The following is a 24,953-nucleotide window of genomic DNA, read 5'->3' on the forward strand; positions in this document are numbered from 1 at the left end:
CTTGTAAACAAGACGTCGTGAGAGTCATGGTGGCTTTCCCAGGTAAAAGCAAGGGGCATTATCCTTACTCCTGCCTGCGTCTTACAAAGACAAAGATCCCCCGTATAGCCTTTAATATACTGTCCAACTCGGGTGGCCAGGTTCGTAGCGCAGCGCGCTAACCGCTACACCACCGCTCCAAAACACAATATAGAAAATTACCAAGAGCACACACACAAACACACTCGCTCGATAACTAACAGAGCACGCACCCATTTATTACGGCGATCACGTTATTATGGATAATACATCCGATCACACTATTGTTAATATAACAATACACAGGACGAGGCGAGGTATAGTGGGTGGGTGGATATGTGTGGGTGGGTGGGTCACATTGTCTTAGCGACGAGCGGAGCCGATTTCATCAAAACAAACACGGAGAGAGGAGTTGTTTCAGCGCAGGCGACAGCTTCACGTACGGTACTTATCTTCACAATACAGTCTATAAAGAGATTATACTCCCTGGCGGCATACTGCGCGGACGTGAACACACTCTGGATGGATTAACGCGTGGGTGATCGCAGCCAAGAATATATATATGATTCATAACGATCTGCATTCTATTGATCTGCGAAGCGGCGAAATGTTGCGCACCTTGAACAGCACTTATTTTAGTAACTTAACACCACTTCCAGGGACAAAGACCCCCCCCCCCCCCAACCCAACCCCGTATAGACTTGCCGGAACAAGTGCCGTTGACGGACACTTTATGACAAAGGTCCCCCGTATAGCCGTGCAGACTGATGGGGCAAGTGCTGTCATAGTGAGCAACCTACTGAAGCTGGGCCGCCCATCTCCCCAGTTCTGATGTTTTACACACACACAGACACACATCTCATCGGTACTTATTTAAGGTCGACCCAACCTAGGGGAGGCCCAGGACCGGTGCATATATTCACCGTCACCGTTAGTGGGAAAAAAAGGCGGACATACCCACACTTTACCCCACCACGCGACGCCAAACTTGTGGTGTTGCCCATCTACACTGCTGGGCGGTCAGAGGCCGGCAAAGTGGGGGTGGATTTAAGAAACGTGGCGACCCGTTCAAGTGCCGCGCCGAGAGATCGGACCGGCGCCCTTTGGGGTTGCAAGTCGCGACACGTTGCTACTGTTAATTAGCCGCTTACATTCACGTCGCGGCCACGATAGAAGTTGTTGTTCTTACACTGGGAGCTGCTCGCCACTACAAACTCGTAACCGCTACAAACACGCCGAGGCTGTCTGCTGTCGTCCTCATCGTCTGTGACACGTGAGACAATGCGTAACAGGTGTTACAGGCTGCCGTGCGGGGCGACTGTACGGGTGGCACAGGGTGGGGGGTGGGGCATCGCGGAAACATCGATCGCGTCCACCTTTGCCAAACTACACCACCACCAACCCGTGCACCGACCGGCGTGGTGGTGAAATATGGTTCACCCACTCCCCTCCACCGTGCCACTTTGGGGGGGGGGGGGGACGTCCTCATCCAGCAGTGGACTTACAAAGGGCAGGAGAGTTTTGTTTATTTAATTATGTGGTTCACGTCACCCCCCCCCACCTCCCAAATTCGAATTGCGTGAAAAGTCGCAGTAAGAAGTCCCATAACCACCCCTCCCCCCACCTCCCGTGTTCAGAGAATAAACCGCGGAAGCAGCTATCACAGAACTACTTTTGAGAGCCATTCGGAGTGACCTCTCTCATCCACACTCTGGAGGGATGCTGCATTGTCCCGCGTGAAAAGAGATAAATGTTCCCTTGCCCGACACTGAAACCGAGATATGTTGTGGAACATTCTCATCCGCAATGGATGTTTTTGTTTTCATGTTTTAAGTGGAAATCAGATTTTAAACGCGATGGCTTTTCGATGTTCGCAGTCTTTGGTTACCCGGGCCTAAACCATAAACTCGCCACCCCTTGAGAATCTGGTTTCAATCGAGGGCGGCTGAAAAGACTGGGATCGAACCCAGGGTCTCAGCGGTGCCGGGCTCAGTGCCTCTGACCGCTGTGATTAGTCCATCGCTATTGCACGTTCTGATGGTCACAACCTGCCAACCACCAATCTCCCTCCCCCCCCGCTCTATGTACGTTGAACTTCTTTCGCACCGTACGTATCCAACCGTTAGAAGTAGGGGTACGGTTAATGGATGAGGATAAGTAATCGTTTGTCACATCACCGAATGCACTCATTAAACTTGCATGCAACCTCCATTGCCGAACAGTGGCCAGGAACTTAAGAGTGATAGTCGTCAACGCACCAAAATAAACACAGAAGATAACGTCTTGATAAGAAAAACAGGGGGCACCAGGGACCACACAGGTGTTCTACTCCACGGAGGTCTCGTACCCTGGTATCTAAAACCAGACAGGGCGTCGCACGTTTTGCAAAAAAATAAACAAAATAACAAAACATGAAAGTAAAGATATGATAAAACTTTATATATATAATTTATGACAAGTCCTAAAACCACGACGACAATGTTAAATCAGCAAATAAAACATGAGATCTCCCCCTCCCCCACCGCCCACCCTCTGCATTTACAGCGGAACAGCGACAATTGATGGGGGTCGTGGGGGTGTGGGGGTAGGAGGGTGTAGGGGGGTGTGGGGGTAGGGTTCCAGGCGTGGACTCCTGGGACCACCGCGAAAATCCCCAGTGGGTGAAATCTTCACCTTCACCTTCTTCCTCCGTATGGCCGACGATGTTGATGCAGCGCAACAACAACAACATCAATTTTACATTCGAGCCGGCGAAGCCAGATAATCAAGAGCAGCAGCGGAGATGTCTCGCCGCGATGCCTCCTTCATATTTGCGGATGGGGGCATTGCGGTGTTGTGAGTTCTCTGTCTTGGATGACCAGAGTCGCACACTGCTGGTGGGTTTTTAAGTTTCCATTACCTGTGCATCCGGTGTATCCCCATCTACTGCCATGGTTTGTGCGGTGGATGCGGTTTGGGGCGGACCATGAGCTTCGTGGAAGGCCAAGCCCAGGGAAATGAGAAGACAAGAATACACGACTGTGGATAATACAACCGACTGGCACCACCGCAAAACCTTCCGACTTAATACTCCATGGGTGTAGGTGGCATTACGGAGGGCAAGGGGTGGCCACAGAGTAATTGGCTGCAACTGCGATGATGATAAGCAACTTCACTGAGCCATCATTTATAGCCAGGTCGCTTCTGAAAGAGCTATAGAGCTCAGTGGATCTTACCTGGTAGGATAAAAACACGTAGTTTTTTAGGCCCGCACAGTCCGAATTCCAACCCCCCCCCCTCACTCAAAATAAAAATATATAATAAAAAACACTTTGAACAGGGATTGTAAGCCTCGCTTGATACTTGTGAGCCAAGCTGCAGGAAACGTGCCTGGTGCCGTGCTGGGTATCCCCAGGTTCTCGGCGGGTTCCTCCCCATGCGAAGCCAGATTCTCACCAGCGGAAGTGACGCTGAACGTCCACAATGTAGCAGGGACCCTCCTGACGATACTGAAGAGTCCGTTTCTGAATGTGCAGGAAAAAAACCGGAGGCCCCAGAGAAAAATCCGCACGACCACGGCGAGAGAGAACTCCAAATATACAGCAGGTGTCAGGGTCGGGATCGAACCCACGCACGACCTCCTGCATACCAGGCGAGGTAGTTAACATCTCGCCACCGTGGCCTGCATCTTTACCTAAACATTTACAACAGAGTTCTAGTTAAACTATATACACAATTTGATTCCCCCCCCCCCCCCCCCACAATCTTTATATATTAAAAAAAAAAGTATCTCCCTGTGTGATTGTGAGAACCACGACTCGTATTAGTCCACAGCCTGCCCAGGGTACTGTAGTGAGCATGCCACGTGACGTTCATTCTCTCATCGCTCACAGGCGGGGGGGTGGGGGCTTGAGAATTGCTCGCCCTGACGTTCAAACAACATTTACAACTTTCTACAAAGGGAATAAATCGTTGGGTATTTTTGTGAATGTTGTTTAAAATGTCTCTCCAGCTAACCTCCCCCCCCCCCACACCCCGCCAGGGAGAACGAGCGAGCGAGCAAGTCGAGAGTAGCGAGGTAGTCCGGGTGTGCGTGTGCGCATCGGCTGGGCTCGGGCCAAGCAGGTGGAACAACGATTGAATCGATCCGTATGTAAATGCCTTGTACCTGAGTCCAAGCCACTGCCCACTGGTACAATGGTTAGTTATCCTCAAACCACCCGAATGTGAAATCGTAGTTGTTGCACCGCATCTACATCGGCCATACGAAAGAAGAAGAGGAAGTTTACTCTTAACATTCAGCGGCCCGAAGGTAATTGCCGAACGTTTATATAAACATTAGACCAGTCGGCGGTGGACTGCATGGAACGTCGTGTAACGAGGCAATCGATTTTCAGCTCACGAAACACGCATCGAATCGCGTGGGGTTAATAGCCTTCGGTTTTTCATTGTTTTCTGCCCCGCCCATAATGTTTAAAATAATAAAAATGAAACTTGAAATGTGCACAATATTTCACAGACGCCGCATGTAACTGATCGTGACTCTTGAGGTGTGGAGCCACACTTAGGGACTTGGGGTTGCACAAAAGCCAGGCGGAATAATTGTGGAGTGGTTAAGAAACAGGGCTGGGGGAGAAAGGTCTTTTGAGTGTCTCTTTAAAAGTTGAGGGTAGATATTGAAACGTTGCTCCGAATGTGGCGCCCCTACCACCCCTCGCCCTACCACCCCGATGAGGGGTGGTAGGATGAGGGGTGGTAGTCGTGGGAGGTCATGCGCGGCAGAGGGCAGTGCAGCGGTCAGTGGCTGTGTCATTGTGTGACTGCACACGCCACTGCCGACGGATAGGGCCTCTGTGCGACTGACCGGCGCTCTGCGTACAATGCCGATTCGGCGACCCGCCACGACTTGTTAACCCGGCACCTCTCCTCTCAAGCCCCGTCCACTTCTACGCTGACCCCCCCCCACCCCGCACCGGCTCTTCAAGCCCCACTGACAAGTGTAGTGAAGTATGGTCACGTGCCCCTCGGGGACGTCCGCCGTTTGTATTTAAAATCAACGATGTTGGGGGTGACACGCAAGATGTTGGCCTGCATGCGTGTTGGTATCCGGTAGGTGTTATTCTGTGTGTGTGGGTGGGCAGATATGTATAACTCTATCCACACCAGGTGCAGGTTTTTGGGGCGTGTGTCGCACAATACGGTCAACCCCCTCACAACCCGCACAGTGTCTGGAGGCCCTCGTCCAGAAGTGGATCGACAAAAGGGCTGTACGCGTGTTAAGGCGTACATGCAAGCTCCCAGGTAAGCCGAGTTGCGCGCTAGGAGCTCACTTGCAACATGAGCGCTCCACCGCCCTGCACAGCAGCTCATTATTACAACCACAGCATCAACCGTATGTATGAATGTTCAACAGTATGCCTGAACTTACTTCGCACCGTACGTAGCCAACCGTTGCTCAACGGAGGTGAGGGAGGACAACAAACCAAACCACCAATGTTTAGCCGCATAGCGGGCCCACCCACACCACACGCACCACCGCCAATTCACCTTCCCGAACTAGCGTTCAGAGTTTACTCTCCTTATTTTTTTTGGGTAAAGTGTAGATTTGGCCTAAAAAATAAAACACACACACGCAGCCGCAGCTCTTATCTTGTAGCCACCCCACACCCAGGCTGCGTTGATTATTTGAATTCATTAAAACGTAGGGGCTGTGGCGAAAAACACATCTGACATCCTGGGGTTCGGTTCCTGGACCCAGCTAACGACAGCGGCGAGAGGCGATATCCGGTCTCGTTACGGGCCTCTCTCGAGATTGTCTCGGTCTTTACAAGAGCACCGGGTTCAGTGTGTAAACAATAGACACTGGGGGAGAAACCTGTGGCAGGGCAGCGCGGTACACGCAGCCCGGTTAGGTGTCATACCTACCTAGGGGGCCTTACTTGGTAAAATAATAATATTTCGATTTAAAGCTTTCGTGACTGCAGGGATTCATCTTCTTGGTTCTTTCGGATAAAGTCACCACGTAGAATGGAAATAAAATAATAAAAATAAAACATTACTTTACCGAAAGAACCAAGAAGAAAAATAGCAATAGTTGAATAGTTGTATACACAGGACAAAGAATGACCGTATTCTTTGGATTATAAGGCACACGAACTCCCCCCCACATCCCTGTATATTAAAGCAAAGTTGGGGGTAGCTGTGTGCGTTTGTGTGCTCGAGACCATATTTGTAGAACTTTATTGCCAATGGGCAGAAGTTTGAGGGGCCATCTTACTTTCTGAAGCGTCTTATGTATGTATGTATGCTGAACTTATTTTGCACCGTACGTAGCAGAACGTGCTTATAATCTAGAGAATACGGTCTTAAGTCATTTTTTTCCTTTTGGGCTGAGCTTTTCTTAAAAACTAAAAATGTCCCATGGTAGACTCAAGATAATTACAGCGGGGCCCACCGACTCCACTTACAGTTATAATCGGCTGCTTTTTTTCGACCCCGAAATTTGGCCCCCGAAGGTGGGAAACACCCCCCCCCCCCCCCCCCACTGACTAGCCACGACCCGGCTGACTACGGCCACTGAGCCAAGCCATGCACTGCACCTCCCGTCCAGCGACACATGTCGGGGTGGGGGATGGTTTGGGGCGAAGGGCAAAGTTGAGACTTTTTTCCCCAAACCCCTCCCCCCTGATAAATATTTAGTGCGCTATTCGACTGAGTCGAGTGAACAACCGAACCGCCAGATTCGGTCACCGTAATCGATCACTCAACTAAGATCGGCACAGCCCGGCTCCTTCAAGCCGACCCCCGGCGTTGACCCCGGCACGCGGAGGGGGTCCGGGTTGGCGATGACCGCGGGGGCTAGGGGGCGCTCAGTACCCCTGCAGCTCTGGCAGGTTGCGGTAGAGCTCCAAGGCCCCGGGGTTCGACAACGAACCCAGCTGCACCACCTCCTTGCCGGCGATGACCTGCTTTACCGCCACCTCCACCTTCTTGCCGTTGATGGTGTACTGCACGGGGAGAGACAGAGAGAGATAGGGAGGGAGAGGGAGAGAGAGGGTAAAGAGAGCAGGAGCGCACATACGTACTTACATCATCACCATCACTATTAGCAGCAGCAGCAGCAGCAGACGTGATATATATTTTACAAATTTTTATTGTACGCTCGGCACAAGCGCCGTGGTGTTGTCGCCGCCACTCGGTGGCGAAATTCCGGTTTTGATTCTCGTTGTTGTGTGTGTGTGGGGGGTCGGTGGTGTAGCGGTTGGCGCTGCGCTGCGCTACGAACCCGGCGACCCGAGTTCGATTCCCCGCTCACGGCCACCAAACACCATTGACGATTATCTGAACTGGTCCTGGGTCTCCCCTAGGTCGATTCAGCCTCAAACGAGTACTTGGTGCGATGTGTAAACATCACCAATAGGGGGACAAAGGTGGGCCGGCCGTGGTGCTGGCCACCCACCCCCTGGTGCGCCGTGCCGGCCTCCAGAATTAGAATACGTATTTATACTGGAGGAATCCGATGAGCTATGAAGCTCTTTTTCACAGACGTCTCCAGTAGGCGTTGGTCAGAACGTTACAACAACAAACGATACGCGAGGCGCTCGCTAACAGCTCTCGCCCCACCCAGCAGCCTGTTGAAGGCTATACGGGGTGGGTGGGGTGGGGTGGGTGGGTGGGGACCTCGGACCTTTGATGCTCTGTGCGTGGCGTGGTTACCGGGATGTCCTTGGTCTCCAGGATGAGCGCCGGCACGTGGCGCGCCGACAGCGCGGTGCGGATGGCGTCGCGGAGTCGCTTGTCCAGCTCCTGCGTGAGGCCGCGGCCCGGCGCCATCTTGAGGAAGAGCACGACGCGCTCGTCGCCCCCGCTGCCGTACTGCGGCACGCAGACGCTGTCCGCCACCTCCTCAAACGCCTCCACTGGCGCGGCAAAGCGAACGCGGCAAGCGAGCACCACCGCCGGGCAGGGTCAGCATCGGCCGCGGCCACCGTTCGTGGCCGTCAAAGTCACCGCCGTTAGCCGCCACCGCCGTCAGCCGCCACCGCCGCCGTCATGATCAATCGTCGGCGCCATTACTACCGTCGCCGTCGTCGCCGCTATTGCCGTCACCGCTGCCGTCATCACCATCATCAACTGACACCGCTGTCGCACAACCATCACCGTTACCCACCGCCGTTACGACCATCTGCATCGTCGCTATGACTATCGTCGTCATCGCCGCCGTCGCCAGCGCCACCAGCGTCACCGCCGTCGTCGCGGCTCTCCTGCGGGTTGCGTTGCCGCTCCTCCAGGTGGCCCGTCAAGTGAGGGAGGAGCGCGACGTGGGGGGTACCGGGCGTGCAAACCAGCAAGTGGGCAAGCGACCCGCACGTGGGCGCGCCATAAGTGCGGGGTGCGGAGCGAGCGCCGTGTTGGGGAAACCGCCACCAACCTATGTTGTAGATCTCCGAGCTTCCGAAGCGAACTCCGTTTGGGTTCAGGGTTCCGTCACTGGGAGAGAAAATAAAAAGAGCGGCGTCGATGGCGAACGCACAGCCCCGCAGAATGCTCCACTCTCGACTCTCCCCTCCACGCACTCTCCTACCTCTACCCTCTTAACGAAACGGGGGGGGGGGGGGGCAGAGTGCCCCCCTCCTCCCCCCTCCCGCCGTGTGTGCTCTCTCACCTCCGGCCAAGCATGATGATGCCCCCCGTTTTGGGGTTGATCTTGCAGTAGTCTCCATGGGCCCAGATCCCTGCAGAGGGAACACCACATCACCGTCGTCATCAGCCATGCCTGATCCGCTGCTGGATGACGGCCTCCCCGAGCCGCTGCCACCTCTCACAGTCTTGCGATGCTGCATATTGTTCACTGCCTCGAATGATATTTCTTTGTAGAACTAACAAGAGTATGATTTTAACAGAACCTATTACGGAGTGGGGTGGGGTGGGGAGCGGTGGTGCAGCGGTTACCGCACTGCGCGAAGAACCCGGCGATATCAGTGGCAAGTGATGTCTGAACAGGTCCTGGGCCCCCTCTTCATGAACCAGCACTGACCAGCATGGTGAAGTATGGTCAAACCCCCCCCCCCACCCCCCCATGACTGATACGGCATGTGGAGGCCTTCATCTAACACTGGACTAAGGGTTCTACGCTATTATTCAAATATAATAATACGAGAAAATACATATCTTTATATATAATGGAGTTATGACCAGTGCTGTTATAGAGTGCACACATCTCTCTGCACCGAGGAAGGAACAGAGAAGAGAGAGGTTTAAACAACAGAAATGAGAATGCTGGGAATATCTCTATGAGAAAGGAGGAGGAATGATGAAGTTAGAGCCTTGGGTTATTAACATATATACCTGAGAAGGTAAGGGACATTAGACTGATATGGTCTGGGACATGTTATGAGAAGAGACAAAGGTGACGCATTTAGAAGGGCTATAGAGACCCATAGACTCACAGAGGAACCCACAGACTCGCCGAGACCTACTATATAGACTCAGATAGAAACCAAAGACTCGCACATAAACTCATAGACTCACAGAGGAACCCACAGACTCGCCGAGACCTACTATATAGACTCAGATAGAAACCAAAGACTCGCACATAAACTCATAGACTCACAGAGGAAGCCATAGAGACTCGCACAGAGACCTATAGACTCACACAGAGACCACCCGCAGATGAGCGAGGCCATGGAGATGCCACCGGTGCAGGGCACACAGAGGGGAAGGGAGACGAGGGTGAGGTGGGAGGATGCGGTGGAGCGAGGTATGAGGATGGACGGTGGATGTGACCGCAGACGAGACACGGAATGGAAGCTCACAGAGAGAGAAAACCCGAGCAGCCGTCCCTGACTTTTGGCTTCAAAACAATAAAAACATTAAATTTTGATTTAAAGCTTTCGTGACTGCAGTAATTCATATTCTTAGCTCTTTCGGTAAAGTCACGTTGAAGGGAAACAATAAAATAATAAAATATATATAAAACAATAAAAATTCTCACGACGTTTCGACCATAACACAAACGGTCGTCATCAGGTGTGTCGGTTTGCATTGTCGGTTTGCATTGACACACCTGATGACGACCGTTTGTGTTATGGTCGAAACGTCGTGAGAATTTTTATTGTTTTATATATTTTTTATAATTTTATTATTTTATTGTTTCCCTTCAACGTGACTTTACCGAAAGAGCTAAGAATAAAAACATCGTTATAATCACGGGGAAGGGGAGGGGGCGTGGTGGCAGGTGTTTGGCAATTCCCAGCACGACTCTTAATATCTGTGTGTGCTGTGCTCCCGGGGCACGGAGTTTCAGTTTCGCCGCTCCGTGCCGTGCGATTGGGGCGGACGCCGGTCGCCAGGGCTCCTCACCGGGGAATTTGGCGAAGTAGGCCTTGTGGTACTTCTTGTTGTCTGGGTCGTTCCAGAAGTGCGTGGGCTGGCACGGGATGGGCTTGGTGCACACCAGCTCGCCGCTCTGCCCAAACACCTGCTCGCCTGCCGGCACAAAACGACGACCCGCGACGCGATCCGTCAACCCCGCAGCGCGCGAGTGGGTGAGGCGATGGCAGTACAGCAATGGATTGTTGAATCTATCTGCGTGGAGTTTTTGAATGTCGCTCCCTCGTGTGTACGGTGTGCTGGCTTTTTCTCCAGGTTCTCCGTATGCCTCCCACACGAAGCCAAATGCTCAGGAATGGAATCGAACCCGGAGCATCCACGCGTGCGGCAGAATGAGTCTTGAGACTCAAGTGAGGTTGTTATTTTTTTTTTTATCCTGGGTACACACAGGGGTAGAACTGTCGTTGATATTTGTGGCACCACTTTTGAGACGCCATCACATTTAGACTCTACGGATCCGAACTCTTTGTAATTTTATCGCTGGAATATTTTCACCGGAAACCACCGCGGCGTGGGATGCTCCAAAGCGCCAGCTGTTTCGCAAAGCGCAAACGGGGCCTGTGAAGTAATCCTGGCAGCTAGCACAGTCGGGGCCCTTTCATATTCAGACGAGATTCTCAAGACTAGATTTACAATTCCAGAAGGGTTTCAATTGACAAGTGCCATACGTCGGAAGTGTTTAACTTTTTTTTTCGATGTTTTAGAAATAACTTCGCTTCCGAGTCGAGCAGTAATTTATTTAGGAAAGCACTCTGCCGGCGAGATTTTGTTTCCCGTTCGCCGTCCAAACCTCGCGTGGAACGGCAACTTCAGAGAGACTGACAGCTGAATTCTCCCAGTGGAGACGTTTCATCTCGGAGTGAACATCGAAAAACTAAGCCCGACCCGCATGAAACCCACAACGCACAGCGACCCGCGGCCGTCAATTACATCATATCGCTGATTAATTATTTTCTTTAGTTTGCTAGGGGTTAAAACTGATTACGTTGTCACGGTTGTACTGCGTAGCTCTCGATGTCTCTTCACGTTGCACCGTGTGTTGTTGTTGTTGTTGTTGTTCGGCGTGGTGCCTGACACCGTCGTTCAGCAATGGCGTCCAACGTTTCACTCCACGATAGAACAGAGGGAGAAACCAGCTGCTCAACCGAGTCCAGGGACTGGCAAATCAGGTCGATACGCCGTGAGGACGTGGCATCACCGCGTCGCCGACGTGCGCCTCGACCCGTTCGTCGCGCGTGACGTCGGTTTGCTTTGAGGCCGCAGCATCATCGCGTCACCCACGCGTGACCCCCGCCAGTTCGCCGCGTGCCATGTCAGAGCACCGTGAGGACGCGGCGTCGCCACTCCGCCCACGCCCGTCGCCACCCGTTCACCGCGTTCGCCCCCGCGCGGCGTCAGCGGTCACGGCTCGGCTTTTGCAGCGGGGAAAAGAAAAATCGACCAGGACCTCCGGAGCTGCCGCCAGTCTGGCCGGACTCGGCACGACTCCGTCGCGCGGTGGAGAAAAAAGGATAGTGGAGCCGCGTTGCCGAGGCGGCAGAGAAAAGACGCCGGGACTGACCTTGCTCGTTCCAGCTCTGCACGGGCATGCCGAGGTGGCACGCCTGGATTTCCCCACGGTGCACGGGGAGCGTCACATTCTGCCCCATGAAGCACGAGATGATGTCGGTGCCTCCTGCGCGTGGCGAGAGAGAGAGAGAGACGCGTCACGCGATGGTAGGGTAGGGTGTGCGCCACCTCCGTGCGGCGCCAGACGCTGTCGGTGTTACGACCCGTGGTGAAGGCGCGTGAAGTTACAAACGCTCGCCAGCTCTGCTGCTGGTGGAAGGGTCTCTTGAGAGCCCCCTTACAGAGGGCATTTGTGGCCTACGCTTCCATGCTGGCCAACGTAGCAGGAGTAGCAGCGGCATCCCCGAATTAAAAATAAAAAAAAAACTTATTTGGTCAGATTAGGTGACCCAGCCTGAAAATCAATTATCAAACAAAGACTCGCATTCGATTTTTTTAAGAAAATGGCCCTTCGTCAGAGCACGTAAATAGAGAGGCCAGTTGAGAGAGAGAGTAGAAAACAAAGAGTTGGAGACTGCACTTAGCACCCACGGGTCCTGATGAGAATTAGAAAAAAAATTCGTGACTGCAGTAAAATGTTGGCTACAAGAGCCTACGAGTCGAACGAGCACGTGCACACGTACAATGGTGGTGCGCTGCGGTGGGGTGGGGGGGGTGGCAGGGGCGGGGGGCTGGTGACACTCACCAGAGATGGAGCCGAGCAGCACGTCCCGCTTGATGTGCGTGTAGACGTAGTCATAGCTCTGTGGTTTGAGCGGCGAGCCCGTCGACAAGATGGTGTGCAGGCTCGCCAGGCTGTGCGTCTCCGCTGGTGGATGGCAACGATGTTGGCGATCAGTATCGGGCGGTAGGGTGCCGGGGCGGTGCTAACGCTTGCATCTCGAAGTAAAGAAAGGGCTGGGTTTTGTTCCTGACCCAGGGTACCTTTCTGTGAGGAGTTTTTTTTTATGTTCTGGCCCTCTTTCAGGGTCCAGGCTTTGCCGAATTGGAAAAATGACACCGCAAAAGATGCTCAATTGGGATCGTACACGGCAAAGGTTGACACTTAAACTAAGGAAATCCACGTCGCTGTATCTTCTGCACCAAAGTCTCCCGCTGGCCTAGATTTTTATTAAAATAACGATGATTTTATGTTTGACAGAGCGCCCTTTACAACGAGGCACTGCAGAGTGCTTTACACGAAATAAGAAATTTACATCGCATCTCTATTAAAACATTGAAAAGGGCACGCTCCCCAGTGGCAGCAGTGCCTTGTACTGCCATTAGCATTCGTCTGCCAGTAAGTGGGCAACCATTGCTGCTCCGTGTAATCCCAATCGAGTCATTCGCGGTGACATTTGTCGAGACGGTGACGGCGGCACACGATGGCCTGCTCACTCTGAATGTCACCGGGGGAATCTTTATCGCTGGCTGCCGAACAGACTTCACGTCGCAATATTTACGGGTCAATACACAGCCTAAGCATTAACCTGGGCAGGCCTGCCGGATTTCAGCCGCGGAGCTCTGCAGCAAGCGTTGAACGCGCTGCGGCTGGGCCCCACCGCGCCACACCCCAACTTTCTCTCCGCTTTTACCGACCGACACGAAAAGTCTCGTCACAAACTGGGCGCCCGATAACGACGGTCGAGCCCCGACCCTTGCCGACGATTTTGCATGCAAAACGGCGACGCGCCGAACCGTCCGGGACTCGACAACAGACGCGTAAATATTTATTTTAAAATCCAATTAACCGCGTGGCTTGCATTAACGGCGCCCCCCGCACTATCTCGCGCATAAATCGCCGCGGAAAGAACTTAAAAGTCAGCGCCGTGAATTAGCAATGACTGAAGCATGCTCGCAGGAACACGGGCACAGAGGAACTGCCAAGAAAATCATATCCCCTCTGTATAATGCAAATATATAGACGGTAATCACAGACGCGGTGGTTTGTTGCAGACTGCCGACTCAATTTAATCGTAAACCAATTTAACAACCGCCGAGATGTCCGGGATGAGATATGTGCAATTCAAGAAGATGAACATTACACAAATGTAAATCACTTTGTATCTAAAAACTAAAATCGGAAAAAAAAATATATATTTTTTTGCGACGACGATTGTTTCCGCGGCGATCGGTGATGGTGCAAAAATTGGACATTACGGCTCAGAGATCAAAAGGGCTCACGCAGTTCCTGGAAAATGTGCAAAGTTGAAAGACGTCACGGGGGGGTCAGGGGGGGCGGTGGCGGGGGGGTCAGGGGGGGCGGTCAGTCGTGGGGAGGGATGGGAGGTCGGAGGGAGGCTGCTTACCAGGCTTGAGACCTTTGTCCTCTAAAAGTGACAGCAGTTTGGCACCTGTGCCAAAAATGGTGATCCTGTTCCAGAAAACATAATACAATACACACACACGTTTTCCATCACAAGCACAGAACAAACATCACGCGCGCATAACCTAACAATACGGCCAAGGGTGGGGGTCACGCAGCTCGTCAAACATAATCCTCTTAATATCCCGCTCGCTGTTTTTATTCCTTCTGGTCGTGCCTATTAATGGCAACCGGACGCAAACTGCTAATGTGGTCATTCGGCAAACAGACATTCTAAATGCGTAAAGCGTACAGAGAGGTGCCTGCTGAGACTGTGGACGCGGGCGGTCCGAGTTGGATTCCCGGCTAGGGAGAAGTGATATCGGAACCGACCCTAAGAACTCTGCTACCGATAACGTCTGGTCAGCTGGCTAGCGAGCAGCATTTGTTTAACAAGCCTGCCTGCTACCGAGACCCAAGCAGGTTGAAACCGGTCCACAGCTTGCTTGCTGATATAATTCTGGATACCATTTGCTCTCAGAGAGCTGACAGGCTGGTGGATTAGTACGATAAATATAATTTGGATTCACATCGCGAGTGCCAATGCTCACCCCAGCTTATCGATGAGGTCGAAGAGGATGGTGGGCGTGGGGATGAGAGGCGAGCCGTCGTACAGAACCACGCTGGCTCCCACCGCCAGCGACGTCACCAGCCAGTTCCACATCATCCACCCCGCCTGGGAATACGTAATGCACACTCGCACGCTCAACATGTGCGTTTTCGCCGGCCAGTGTTATGGAATTCCTAATCGATTTTTGGACTATGCCGTGGAATGTAATGATCTGGACAAATATTTGTCGTGAAGACCCTCTATCGCCCAAAACGGCCAAACAATTAAACTGTCACGTGGCGTACAAGCATTTTACATGCAAATTATTATTGTTCCAGCTCACACCAAATTTGGCAATTGGATACGCTATCTCACACATATGGTACACACTAACGTATGCACTCACATCGGGCAACAAAAATGACAATCCTTACTGGCTGTGTCGGGTGGTGGAGGGTTACACTACATTTTTTATTACGCGATCTAACCTAAAAACCTTGAGTATGAACACAAACGCATTTGCACGCACGCACACACAAGGCACTCCAGACCCACCCTCCTCCCGTCCCTACAGCCCCTCCTAAGTGGAGCCCCACCATCAATTGGACACGTTGGCAGATGGCACTCCAGATTGCCACACTGGTGTGTGTGCGGGCGAGGTGCGTGGGGGGCGAGAATGGGGGAGGTGGGGAGCTCACCGTGGTGTAGTAGATGATGGTGTCATCACTGGACATGTCCCCGGCCAGGATGTGTTCCTGCAGGTGCTTGATGAGCGTTCCCTGCGTGACGGCAAGCTCGTTAGCGCCAGGCCATAACGCGCTCGTTAGCGCGTGGGTGCCAGGCCGTTATCCGGCGGCACCTGTGGCCGGACAGCTGTGCGCTGCTACCTCTGATGATCGGCGCCGACAATATAAACACCACGAACTGTGTTCGATTCCTGGCCCTGTGGCTGATAGTGGCGCGTGAGCAATGTCTGAAACAGGTCCTGGGCACTCAACACTCCTTCACCAACCAAACAACCTCAGTGACCAACGTGGAATGGGAAAACCTTGATCCAGCAGCGGGTTGGCAAGGGGCGGTTAATTGAATTCCGAATGCGCTAAATCGGCATTGTGTCTGGTTTACGGGGCCAGACACGATGCCGATTAGCGATGGTGCGTTCGTCAGCTCACGCGCATGCGCCAGGCTGGTGCCGGTGACACCTGCTTGGCTCAACAGCTGTGTGGCCGAATGGTGCTCGCTAACCATCTGCGGCGATCCAGAGGCCAGACGCGTTGGCCCATCCGGCCCTGCGGTTGCACGGGGTGAACGTAGCGATCGAGTGTGCGAGTGAAAAAGCGATGCGAGACTGAGCGAGCGAGCGAGCCAGCGAGGGAAATCAAGCGCGCAAGCGAGCGAGTGTTGGGCGAGAGAGAAAGTGACCAAAGCAAGTGACCCGGTGAGTTAGAACGTGAACGAGCGAACGAGCGGGCGAAGCCGGTGAGAATTTCATAAAAAAAACGAGCGATGGGACCGTGAGCGAGCTATTTGAGAGAACGAGCGAGGGGGCGAGCACACGAGCGAGCGAGCGAGCGAGCGCAGACGGGTGCGTCGCTCACCCCTGCGGAGTGCACCATGCACTTGGGCGCCCCCGTAGTGCCCGACGAGTACATGATGACGAGCGGGTGGTTGAACGGGAGCTGCTCGAACTCCAGCTGCGGCTCTGGGCCCCCGGCGGGGCGACCCAAGCCCAGGAACTCCTCCAGGAACATGCTGCACACACACGGGCGCAGGGGCGGGCACCGCTCGTTCGGTGGCAAGGCGGCGGCGACGGCGCAGTGGGGACACTCGCGCCGAGCAGTGAGGTGCGGCTGGGTTCGATTCTCAACTCGGGCGCTCTTTCTGCGTGGTCTTTGTATGTTCTCCCCCCAGTTCTGCAGAGTGTGAGTGAGTAGCTGTGTGGAGTTTGTATGTTCTCCCCCCAGTTCTGTAGAGTGTGAGTGAGTAGCTGTGTGGAGTTTGTATGTTCTCCCCCCAGTTCTGCAGAGTGTGAGTGAGTAGCTGTGTGGAGTTTGTATATTCTCTCTCCCGGTTCTGCATTAGCTTTTTCCGGATTCTCGGATTTCCTCCCATACCATGGAACTGGCATTGGTCAAAACATCTCAAAGCTGAAAGATTACAAGCAAATGACAGTGCTAAAATTGGGATTACACACATCAATACCTCACCCAGTGATTAAACATCACCACTGGGGAGACAAAGGTGGTCTGTTGTGGTGCTGGACTCCCACCCCATCATGTGCTCGCTAACAGCACTTGTCCCAAGAGTCTATTAAAGGCTATACGGGGGCATCAATCTCTGTTTTTGAATATCGGGGCATATTTTCTGCCCTGAAGTCCCAGCGGCATAGATACATAAATCGAGCCCTGCAGAACCCAACGCAATTGTAAGGAATAAAAAAAATCATTAATTCTTGAATAGAATTATGAGCCTCTGCATGGCAACAATTCAGCCGCTGGGGTGGGGGCGGGGTTGCTGGGGGGGGTTGGTGAAGCGGAGGAGGATGGGGTCGGGGGGCTGTGTCGTTACACGGCTAAACATTCCGTGCGCGCAACGGCGGAGTCTCCTTGCAGGAGCTCGGGGCCGCGCGACGCTGCCGTATTGACTACGGATGTCGGAGCTGCAAACCGCTGGCGTGGATCAATACGAAGAAGTGCGCCCCCCCCCCCCCCCCACACACCCTGTCCATTAACTCGGAGCGCCGCTCTCCAGAGCGCCGTGCATCTCAGACGCCGCCCAACGGCGCCATTAGGCGACGTCCTCGATCGGCGGAGCGACACGACGCAGCGCTTTACCCTTCGCGCTAACGAGCGAGGCAAGCGCACGTGCACGCACGCACGCACGCACGCCGTTCTTCGATGTGCTCTTTGGGTTTCCCCGCGTGTTGTTCGGCACGATGTCCGACGTTTCGCTCCACGATGCTGGGAGCTTCTTTGGTCAAGAAGAAGCTCGGAAGGACGTGGAGCGAAATGTCGGACATCGTGCCGAACAATACGTGGTGCAGTCATCCGAAAGTACATCAGAGTTAGTAAGTATGTCAATTAATAAATAGGTTTCCTGTCGTTTTTGGGGGGCCCACCCCTGAGCCTGGGACCCCGATCGAGAAGTCGAACCCCCTTTGTCCCCCAATCTTGTGAGGACCGCACGCACGCACGCACGCACATGCGCACGGACGCAGGTGCAATCGCTCACAACAACAGCCACTGTTCACCACCAAGTGTCGGTGGCGTCACCACGGCGCTTGTGCACCTTGAGGCCGCGTGAAGTGTCGAAGGCTCGCTACTGACAGGAGGTGTTCCGAGTCAGCGGATTGAATTGACTCGCACACACACACCCACCCCAGTACACACACGCGCACGCACCTGTTAGGGATGCTGGAGAGGTCGATGTTGTCCCTGGTTCCCACATAAGGGACCACGACGACTCTCTCCAAGTCCGGCAAGCCTGCAGAGAAACACCCAAGGCACGCAGGGGATTGTGGCAAAATCATGCCTGACAGTGATCCTAAAAGAGCCGCGGCGATTAGCGCGATTGACAACGATTGATTCGGCGTTTTAATTTCCACTTGGGGCCATTTATATCTCCATTTGCGATGTTGGCGGTCGTTTAATAGACACGGCGTCACCTGAGATTGGTCTAATCAACCGGCTGTGTTACGTAGTAGGGGATGAAACGATGCATTAATTGACATCCCATCATTAAACTTATAATCAAATCATAATTATGTATACCTTCCGTGTCTTTGCCAATGAACGGAATGTTAATTTTTTTTTTTAAATTCACGGTTGCTGAGCAGAGGCTCGAAAATGCGAATCAGCCAGTAACAAACAGCACGATTGAAGGTGTAAGAGACAATAGGAGTTCAGAAGTTTCTTGGAATTGAGCAACGTTGTCATAAGAACTTGGAGAAAAGAGACGATGGGAGGAGGGAATTCCAGAGTCAAGCAGTGCGAGGGAAGAAACGGAGAGAAAAAGTGTGATGGGGATGAAACTCGTAGACCGGGTCCTCAACATCGGCGGAGGAATCAATGAGTGAAATAATCTCGGTCAATTTTGGGGGGGGGGGGGAGGGGTGGGGGGCGGGGAAGACGATTATAATGTAGTTTTTATCAAGATGATGATGATAATAGCAACAACAACAATAATAATAATCCCAGCGACGGTCACGCACCTCGCACCACGGACAGCAGCTTGCCCATGTGGTCGTGCGTCTTGCCGTTGTAGACCACGGCCTCGACCGAGAAGATGACCTTGGGCTGGATTTGCGAGAACCGGTCCAGGACTCCCTGCGGCAGGAAAACAACCGAACGTCGCGTCGGCATGGCGGTCACTCGGCCAAAGAGGGGGCGGGGGGGGGGGGATGGCTTTACCACGTAATTTTATTTAACCAGATGAGAAGTCATTGCAAACATGATGCCTTGAATAAAGGTGTCAGTTTTTGTGCCAGTTAAAAGGGTAAAACCTATTCCTATAACAGGTGAGAAGTCGTCAATTCATGAGACGGCGACGAGTCTCTTGTGCAAAGCCAGGCCTGGTGTGTTGCCAAAATGACAAGGTGCAATGAGATTTAAAAACCGAGGATGACAATGATGCAAGAAAGAAAAAAATCAAGAGTAAACAAAAAAAACCCAAATCGAACGGAAATAATTTCTTTGCGGTGCGCAAGTATCAGTAACTATTAAATAAATATCATCCTGCAACCAAAGGGGGCTGGGGCAAATTACTTAAAAAAAAAATAAACGTTCAGATTAAAATGAATTACAGAAACGTCAATTAGATTAAGGGTGCTCATTGCGCAAACACACAAGGACATGTGTCGTATACAATCAGCCTCACATTGTTGTTCAGGTGGGAGGGTAACCATAGACAATTTGAAGCCCATGGAATTCCAATACGTCCTTGTTTGTCGCGATGGCGACACGCTGGCATAGCGCACGATACAATACGAGAGCCACGGTAATCGAGTCACCCGCTTTGCAAAGCATCGGTACATCTTGACCAAATCACCCGGGCAGTATCTGCTCCCATCAGACCTCGGAAGCGAAGCGGGTTTGAGCCTTGATAGTGCTTGAATGTGCGACCACAATACGAATTTCAGACAGGGCGTGGGAACAGCAGTTGTGGGCAGCAGGGGGCAGTGCAGAGAAATACAAAATTCTTCCGCTCCCCGTCCACCCCACACCATCACCAACTCACTCTGACCAGCGTGGTGAAGTATGGTCAGATAACCCTGGCGACTTGCGCGGTGTGGGGAGGCCCTTTATCAATCCACTGCTGGATGAAGGCTTCCTCCCCATACTGTGTCGGACATAGGGGACTGTTTGAACATACTTCAACAAATACAGATTCCCCTGTATAGCCTTTAACAGACTGTTGGGGCATGTTCTGTTAGCGAGCACCTATGAAGGCCGCCCGGCCGCCTTTGTCTCTCTCTCAATACTGACGTTTACACACCACATAAGGCTGAGTCGACCTCGGAAGGGGGAGCAGAACCATTTCAGATATTCGTCACCGATGTTGGCCATGAACAGGAATCAAACTCAGGCTAACTGGATTCATAGCGCAGTGCTCTAACCACTGTGCCACAGCTACCACCCCCCCCCCCCCCCCCCTTGACCAACAACACTAAGCGGCGGTGACGTCACCGCGGCGATTGTGCCAGGCTCGGCGCGCGCAACGCCGAGAGAGGGACAAGGGACGACGAGAGAGGGACAAGGGACGACGAGAGAGGGACAAGGCTCACGTTGGTGCCAAAGTCTGGGGACGTGGCGCTCCAGATGGCGCCGATGCTCGAAGCGGCCAGCATCGCCTCCACGGCCACCACGCAGTTAGGGAGGTATCCTGCGGTCGCGCAAACGTGGCAACGGGGGAACCGGGGGGCAAGCATACGTCACCAAACCTGGCTTCAGAATAGGAGCTCGCAACGATTTCCCCAACTATGGTTGAACGCGTTCACGCATTAGTGCGGTCCGCCTTGTCTGTGACGGGTTGAGGGTTGCGGAGGGGGTGGTAACTCTCCTAGAGGTGATTCAATGTGAATGAAACTTTGGTGTAAAGTTGTGTTCCTATTTGGGACTCGCCTATTTGAAAACGGGCCAATTTGATTAAATGACCACGGCAGAAATTTTGGACAAAATTAGTGAAAGATCGAAATTTAATTCAATGATTTGTTTGGTGAACAGGCTGAGACCATCAATCACAAGTGACTGATACCCAGGATCATCGTGGTGCTAGTTAAGTGCTCTGACCTTTGAGTCACCTGGCCAACTCAGATTCAGTGACCAGCCAAGAGGTCAAAGCGACGATCTGACACCGCTGAGATCCAGGGTTTGAATCCAGGTTTGAGCCACTGCCTGTGGTTAAACCAGGGACTGAATCCAGGTTTGAGCCACTGCCTGTGGTTAAACCAGGGACTGAATCCAGGTTTGAGCCACTGCCTGTGGTTAAACCAGGGACTGAATCCAGCTTTCAGCCACCGCCTGTGGTTAAACCAGGGACTGAATCCAGGTTTGAGCCACTGCCTGTGGTTAAACCAGGGACTGAATCCAGCTTTCAGCCACCGCCTGTGGTTAAACCAGGGACTGAATCCAGGTTTGAGCCACTGCCTGTGGTTAAACCAGGGACTGAATCCAGCTTTCAGCCACCGCAGTCTGTGGTTAAACCAGGGACTGAATCCAGGTTTGAGCCACTGCCTGTGGTTAAACCAGGGACTGAATCCAGCTTTCAGCCACCGCCTGTGGTTAAACCGGCGTTATCAAGCACAGTGAGATGACGGTCTCTCTCTCAGTCCGGTCACGAATGAATGCACGAAAAAAAACCCACGACATAACATTTTGGTTCTGCACCTTCATTTGACAAAATTTATATTTCTGATAATTAAACATATCGCTTTGATTGCCATACGACGAGAATTACCCTCTGTAGCAGGGCTGGTAGCGGCGGTAAAGTACTGCCCACAACTGCGAAGGTCAATTGAAGGGATCTCAGAGGTATCTCAATGATTTTTTTTTTGCTTCAGCGGGTTATTATCTAACACGGAGGAGCTGCACTACTCTGCAAGAGTTCCAAAACAGATTTTTTTCATTTCATCTCATGATGCTGATCGCACGCATGGGATAACATTTGATTTTTTTTTTTACAAAATATAGTATTTATAAACATTATCATCACTTAAAACGTAAGAGGTCACCTAGAGCCACGACGGGAATAGTTACAAACGGTGACAATATCCCACCCCTAAAAGATGAAACCCTCTTCATCCTGCCAAATGGAAAAAAAGGAATCCCGGCGGAATGTGACGTTACAAAAGCCAGCAGGCAATGGATAGCACTGGGGGTTTGGGTGAAGGGGGTGGTGCTCTGGGGGCGGGGGGTGGGCAAGCGCTACCCAGAGCACGCGGGTGGCATCGCGCTGCCCACGCTCTGGCCACGGTGCAAACACGCGCGACACTCGTGGTGGCGTGTCGGGTGGGATGGGGAGGTATGCGCGAGCGTTGGCGCAAGCCGCTGGGACCTCCCGGGCCGACTGCACTGCCACATTCTAGTCAGGTCTGAACGCTTGCTGTCGCCAACTCTTACGAGTTCAGTAACGTTTGCGAAGAGTAGGGTGCCTTCCTTGTGAGGTTTGTGTTGTAGCGATGATAATGATGATGATGATAACATGCATGGCGTTATTCATTGTGTTTCCCGATAACAACAAACATTTTTCGTGAGATTTTAATCATATGCACGAATTTATTGTAGGGTGATGAGCATGCTCACGATCAAGAGTTATTTTGATGGATGGTGAAAAAAACAAGTTGACAGAGAAGCATGGGGAGATGCACGCTGGCAGCTTGTGCCAAGAAATAGGAAGGGGAGTTCGTTGATCGGGAAGAAACAATTATAGAGACATCACATTTGACGGTTAAAGAAAGGGAAATGGTCTTAGAAGGGTGATGAGCGAGACCGGTGACGGAATGGCAGCCAAAGGAGAAAACTGCACTTAAAGAGGATGACCACGACGGAGATGAAGCAAAGAGATCAGCTTGTGTGCAGGAGTGTAGATAAGATTGTGACATGACAGGACTGTGACAGCTCAGGGAGGCCTTTCTCCAGTAGTGGACTGATCCATTGCTGTTGATGATGAGGAAATCTTTACATCCTTAATTATCATTAAGATTGACAGATGATGACGAAATAACCATATCTCTAACAACGATATGTGACAGATAACGATTATGACGACAGATGAATGGCGAAATCAGTGCATCCCTAATCACAATAATGACGATTCATGAATGATGATGACGGCGATGAAGATAACATTACGTCCATAATTGTGACGACGATTGACGGATGATGATGATGATGCCGATGCTGCTGTGGGAATTGTACGACTATGTGGGTGACGAAGACGACTTGGCGAGTGCGTGCCGGTGACGAGGTAGACGAGGAGGTATCATACCGGCCACGCGGTCGCCCTTGCCGATGCCGAGTTTGCGCATGGCAGCGGCGTAGAGCGCCACGTCGCTCCGCAGCTCGCCGAACGTCACCTTGCTCACTTCCTCACCCCCCTCCACTGTAACGCACACAGACAAAGACAACCCGTATAGCCTTCACACACTTTCGGGGCAAGTTCTGTTTGGGTTCCAGGGTGGCGTGATGATACCTCGCCTGGTATACAGGAGGTCGTGGCTTTGATCCCGACCCCGACGCCTGTATATTTGGAGTTTGCATGATCTCCCTGTGGTCGTGTGGATTTTTCTCCGGGTCCTCCAGTTTTTCCTCCACATTTAGAAACGTGCGTTTAGATTATTTGGCTACTATAAATTTCCGCATGGTAAGCCACTTTGTTGAGCTATCATTTGTGGTTGGTCACTTATGAAAAATAACTATATGGTTCAGTGGCCCTTAACTGGTAAAATAAAAATAAATTTTCGTTAAAAGTTTTATGTTAGCAAGTAGCACCTATGAAGGCCACCACAGCACACAATGGGGTGGGTGGCCAGCACAACGTCCGGCCGCCTTTGTCTCCTCAAAGGCGACCAGGTACTCATTTGAGGCCGAGTCGACATTGAGGAGGCTCAGGACCGGTTCAAATACTCGCCACTGTTATTGGGTCACTGGGTTCATTTGAGCAGTGTGCTAACCACTGCACTTCCTCTCCCCATAAGGCTGCACGTCACAAACCCCCACACACAGGGTACAGAGCACCCACTTGTTATCAAGAGCTCGCTAAGAAGATGTTCACAAGTGCACTGGTGTCACACTTCTTCACGCTGTACAAAAATCAATAATGGCCCTTCACAAAGCACCCTGCGTGGCATAGGCACTGTCTGCGCGTGTGAGCTCTCTGCAAACAAGCAGCAATGCAAACAGTGCCAATGGCCATCGTCTCTAGCTTTTCTCGAGCCGATGGTTGGCCGCAAAATGGATTATCCTACGCCACAAGACGGTATTTTGTAGTCCTTCCCCCGCACCTCCAATTAACACGGTTGGCTACATACGGTGCGAAATAAGTTCTACATACATACATATATACATAGACACACACAGGACTCTGTCTTTGGCAGAAATCCCAAGCTTTTTAGGCTCGGCCTGCACCTCGCTTTCCTGGGACCGAGCCTTGTTAAAGGCAATGAGATAAATATGAGTTACAGACGTGCGCACACAAATGCCGTGTACAACCTTGCAGCGTTCCGTTTCACAATCCCACTCTAAGTGAATTTATTAGGGCTCTTGAGTAGTTTTATATGAAGTAATCGCAAGCCGCAAGGGAGTTAGGCCCGGCTATTGCCTTACCCCGTTAACTTGGCAGACTGGAGGTGGGGCGAAAACAAAAGACTTTAGCCCCCCCCACCCCCCATTAAAAATCCATATATACATGGAGGTAGGAGAGCCAACTGACTTCATTTTGACAGACATATGTATATCATCAAGATATATGTATTATTGTCAAGCTGTGATTAAAATCACGAAAAAAAACGCTAAATAATTTAACTATATTTCAGCTCTAAGAATAAAAAAAATAGTGCTTTGACCGTCTGGAACGTTTCTCTCAGCAGCAGGGCGGGTGGTGAAG

General features: G+C 52.1%; 1 protein-coding gene across 2 annotated transcripts in view; it reads right to left on the reverse strand.

Moving 5' to 3' along the window:
- Positions 1-236: 236 nt before the first annotated feature.
- Positions 237-24,953, reverse strand: part of AACS (acetoacetyl-CoA synthetase) — a 34,480-nt gene continuing 9,763 nt past the window's right edge. For both annotated transcript variants that reach the window (XM_076072574.1, XM_032967457.2), the window contains exons 5-19: positions 23,337-23,450; positions 20,635-20,732; positions 19,063-19,177; positions 18,254-18,335; positions 16,451-16,604; positions 15,551-15,631; positions 14,854-14,978; positions 14,247-14,311; positions 12,644-12,766; positions 11,951-12,064; positions 10,360-10,485; positions 8,663-8,732; positions 8,429-8,487; positions 7,714-7,916; positions 237-7,004 (exon numbers count right to left, since the gene is read on the reverse strand). In XM_076072574.1, coding sequence (XP_075928689.1) covers positions 6,867-7,004; positions 7,714-7,916; positions 8,429-8,487; positions 8,663-8,732; positions 10,360-10,485; positions 11,951-12,064; positions 12,644-12,766; positions 14,247-14,311; positions 14,854-14,978; positions 15,551-15,631; positions 16,451-16,604; positions 18,254-18,335; positions 19,063-19,177; positions 20,635-20,732; positions 23,337-23,450 — 1,667 coding nt within the window. In that variant the 3' untranslated portion in view covers positions 237-6,866. The remainder of the gene's footprint in view (positions 7,005-7,713; positions 7,917-8,428; positions 8,488-8,662; positions 8,733-10,359; positions 10,486-11,950; positions 12,065-12,643; positions 12,767-14,246; positions 14,312-14,853; positions 14,979-15,550; positions 15,632-16,450; positions 16,605-18,253; positions 18,336-19,062; positions 19,178-20,634; positions 20,733-23,336; positions 23,451-24,953) is intronic.

This window comes from Petromyzon marinus, chromosome 38 (genome assembly GCF_048934315.1).
Source record: "Petromyzon marinus isolate PM22_M1 ecotype Great Lakes invasive population chromosome 38, UKy_Petmar_22M1.pri1.0, whole genome shotgun sequence".
NCBI lineage: Eukaryota > Metazoa > Chordata > Hyperoartia > Petromyzontiformes > Petromyzontidae > Petromyzon > Petromyzon marinus.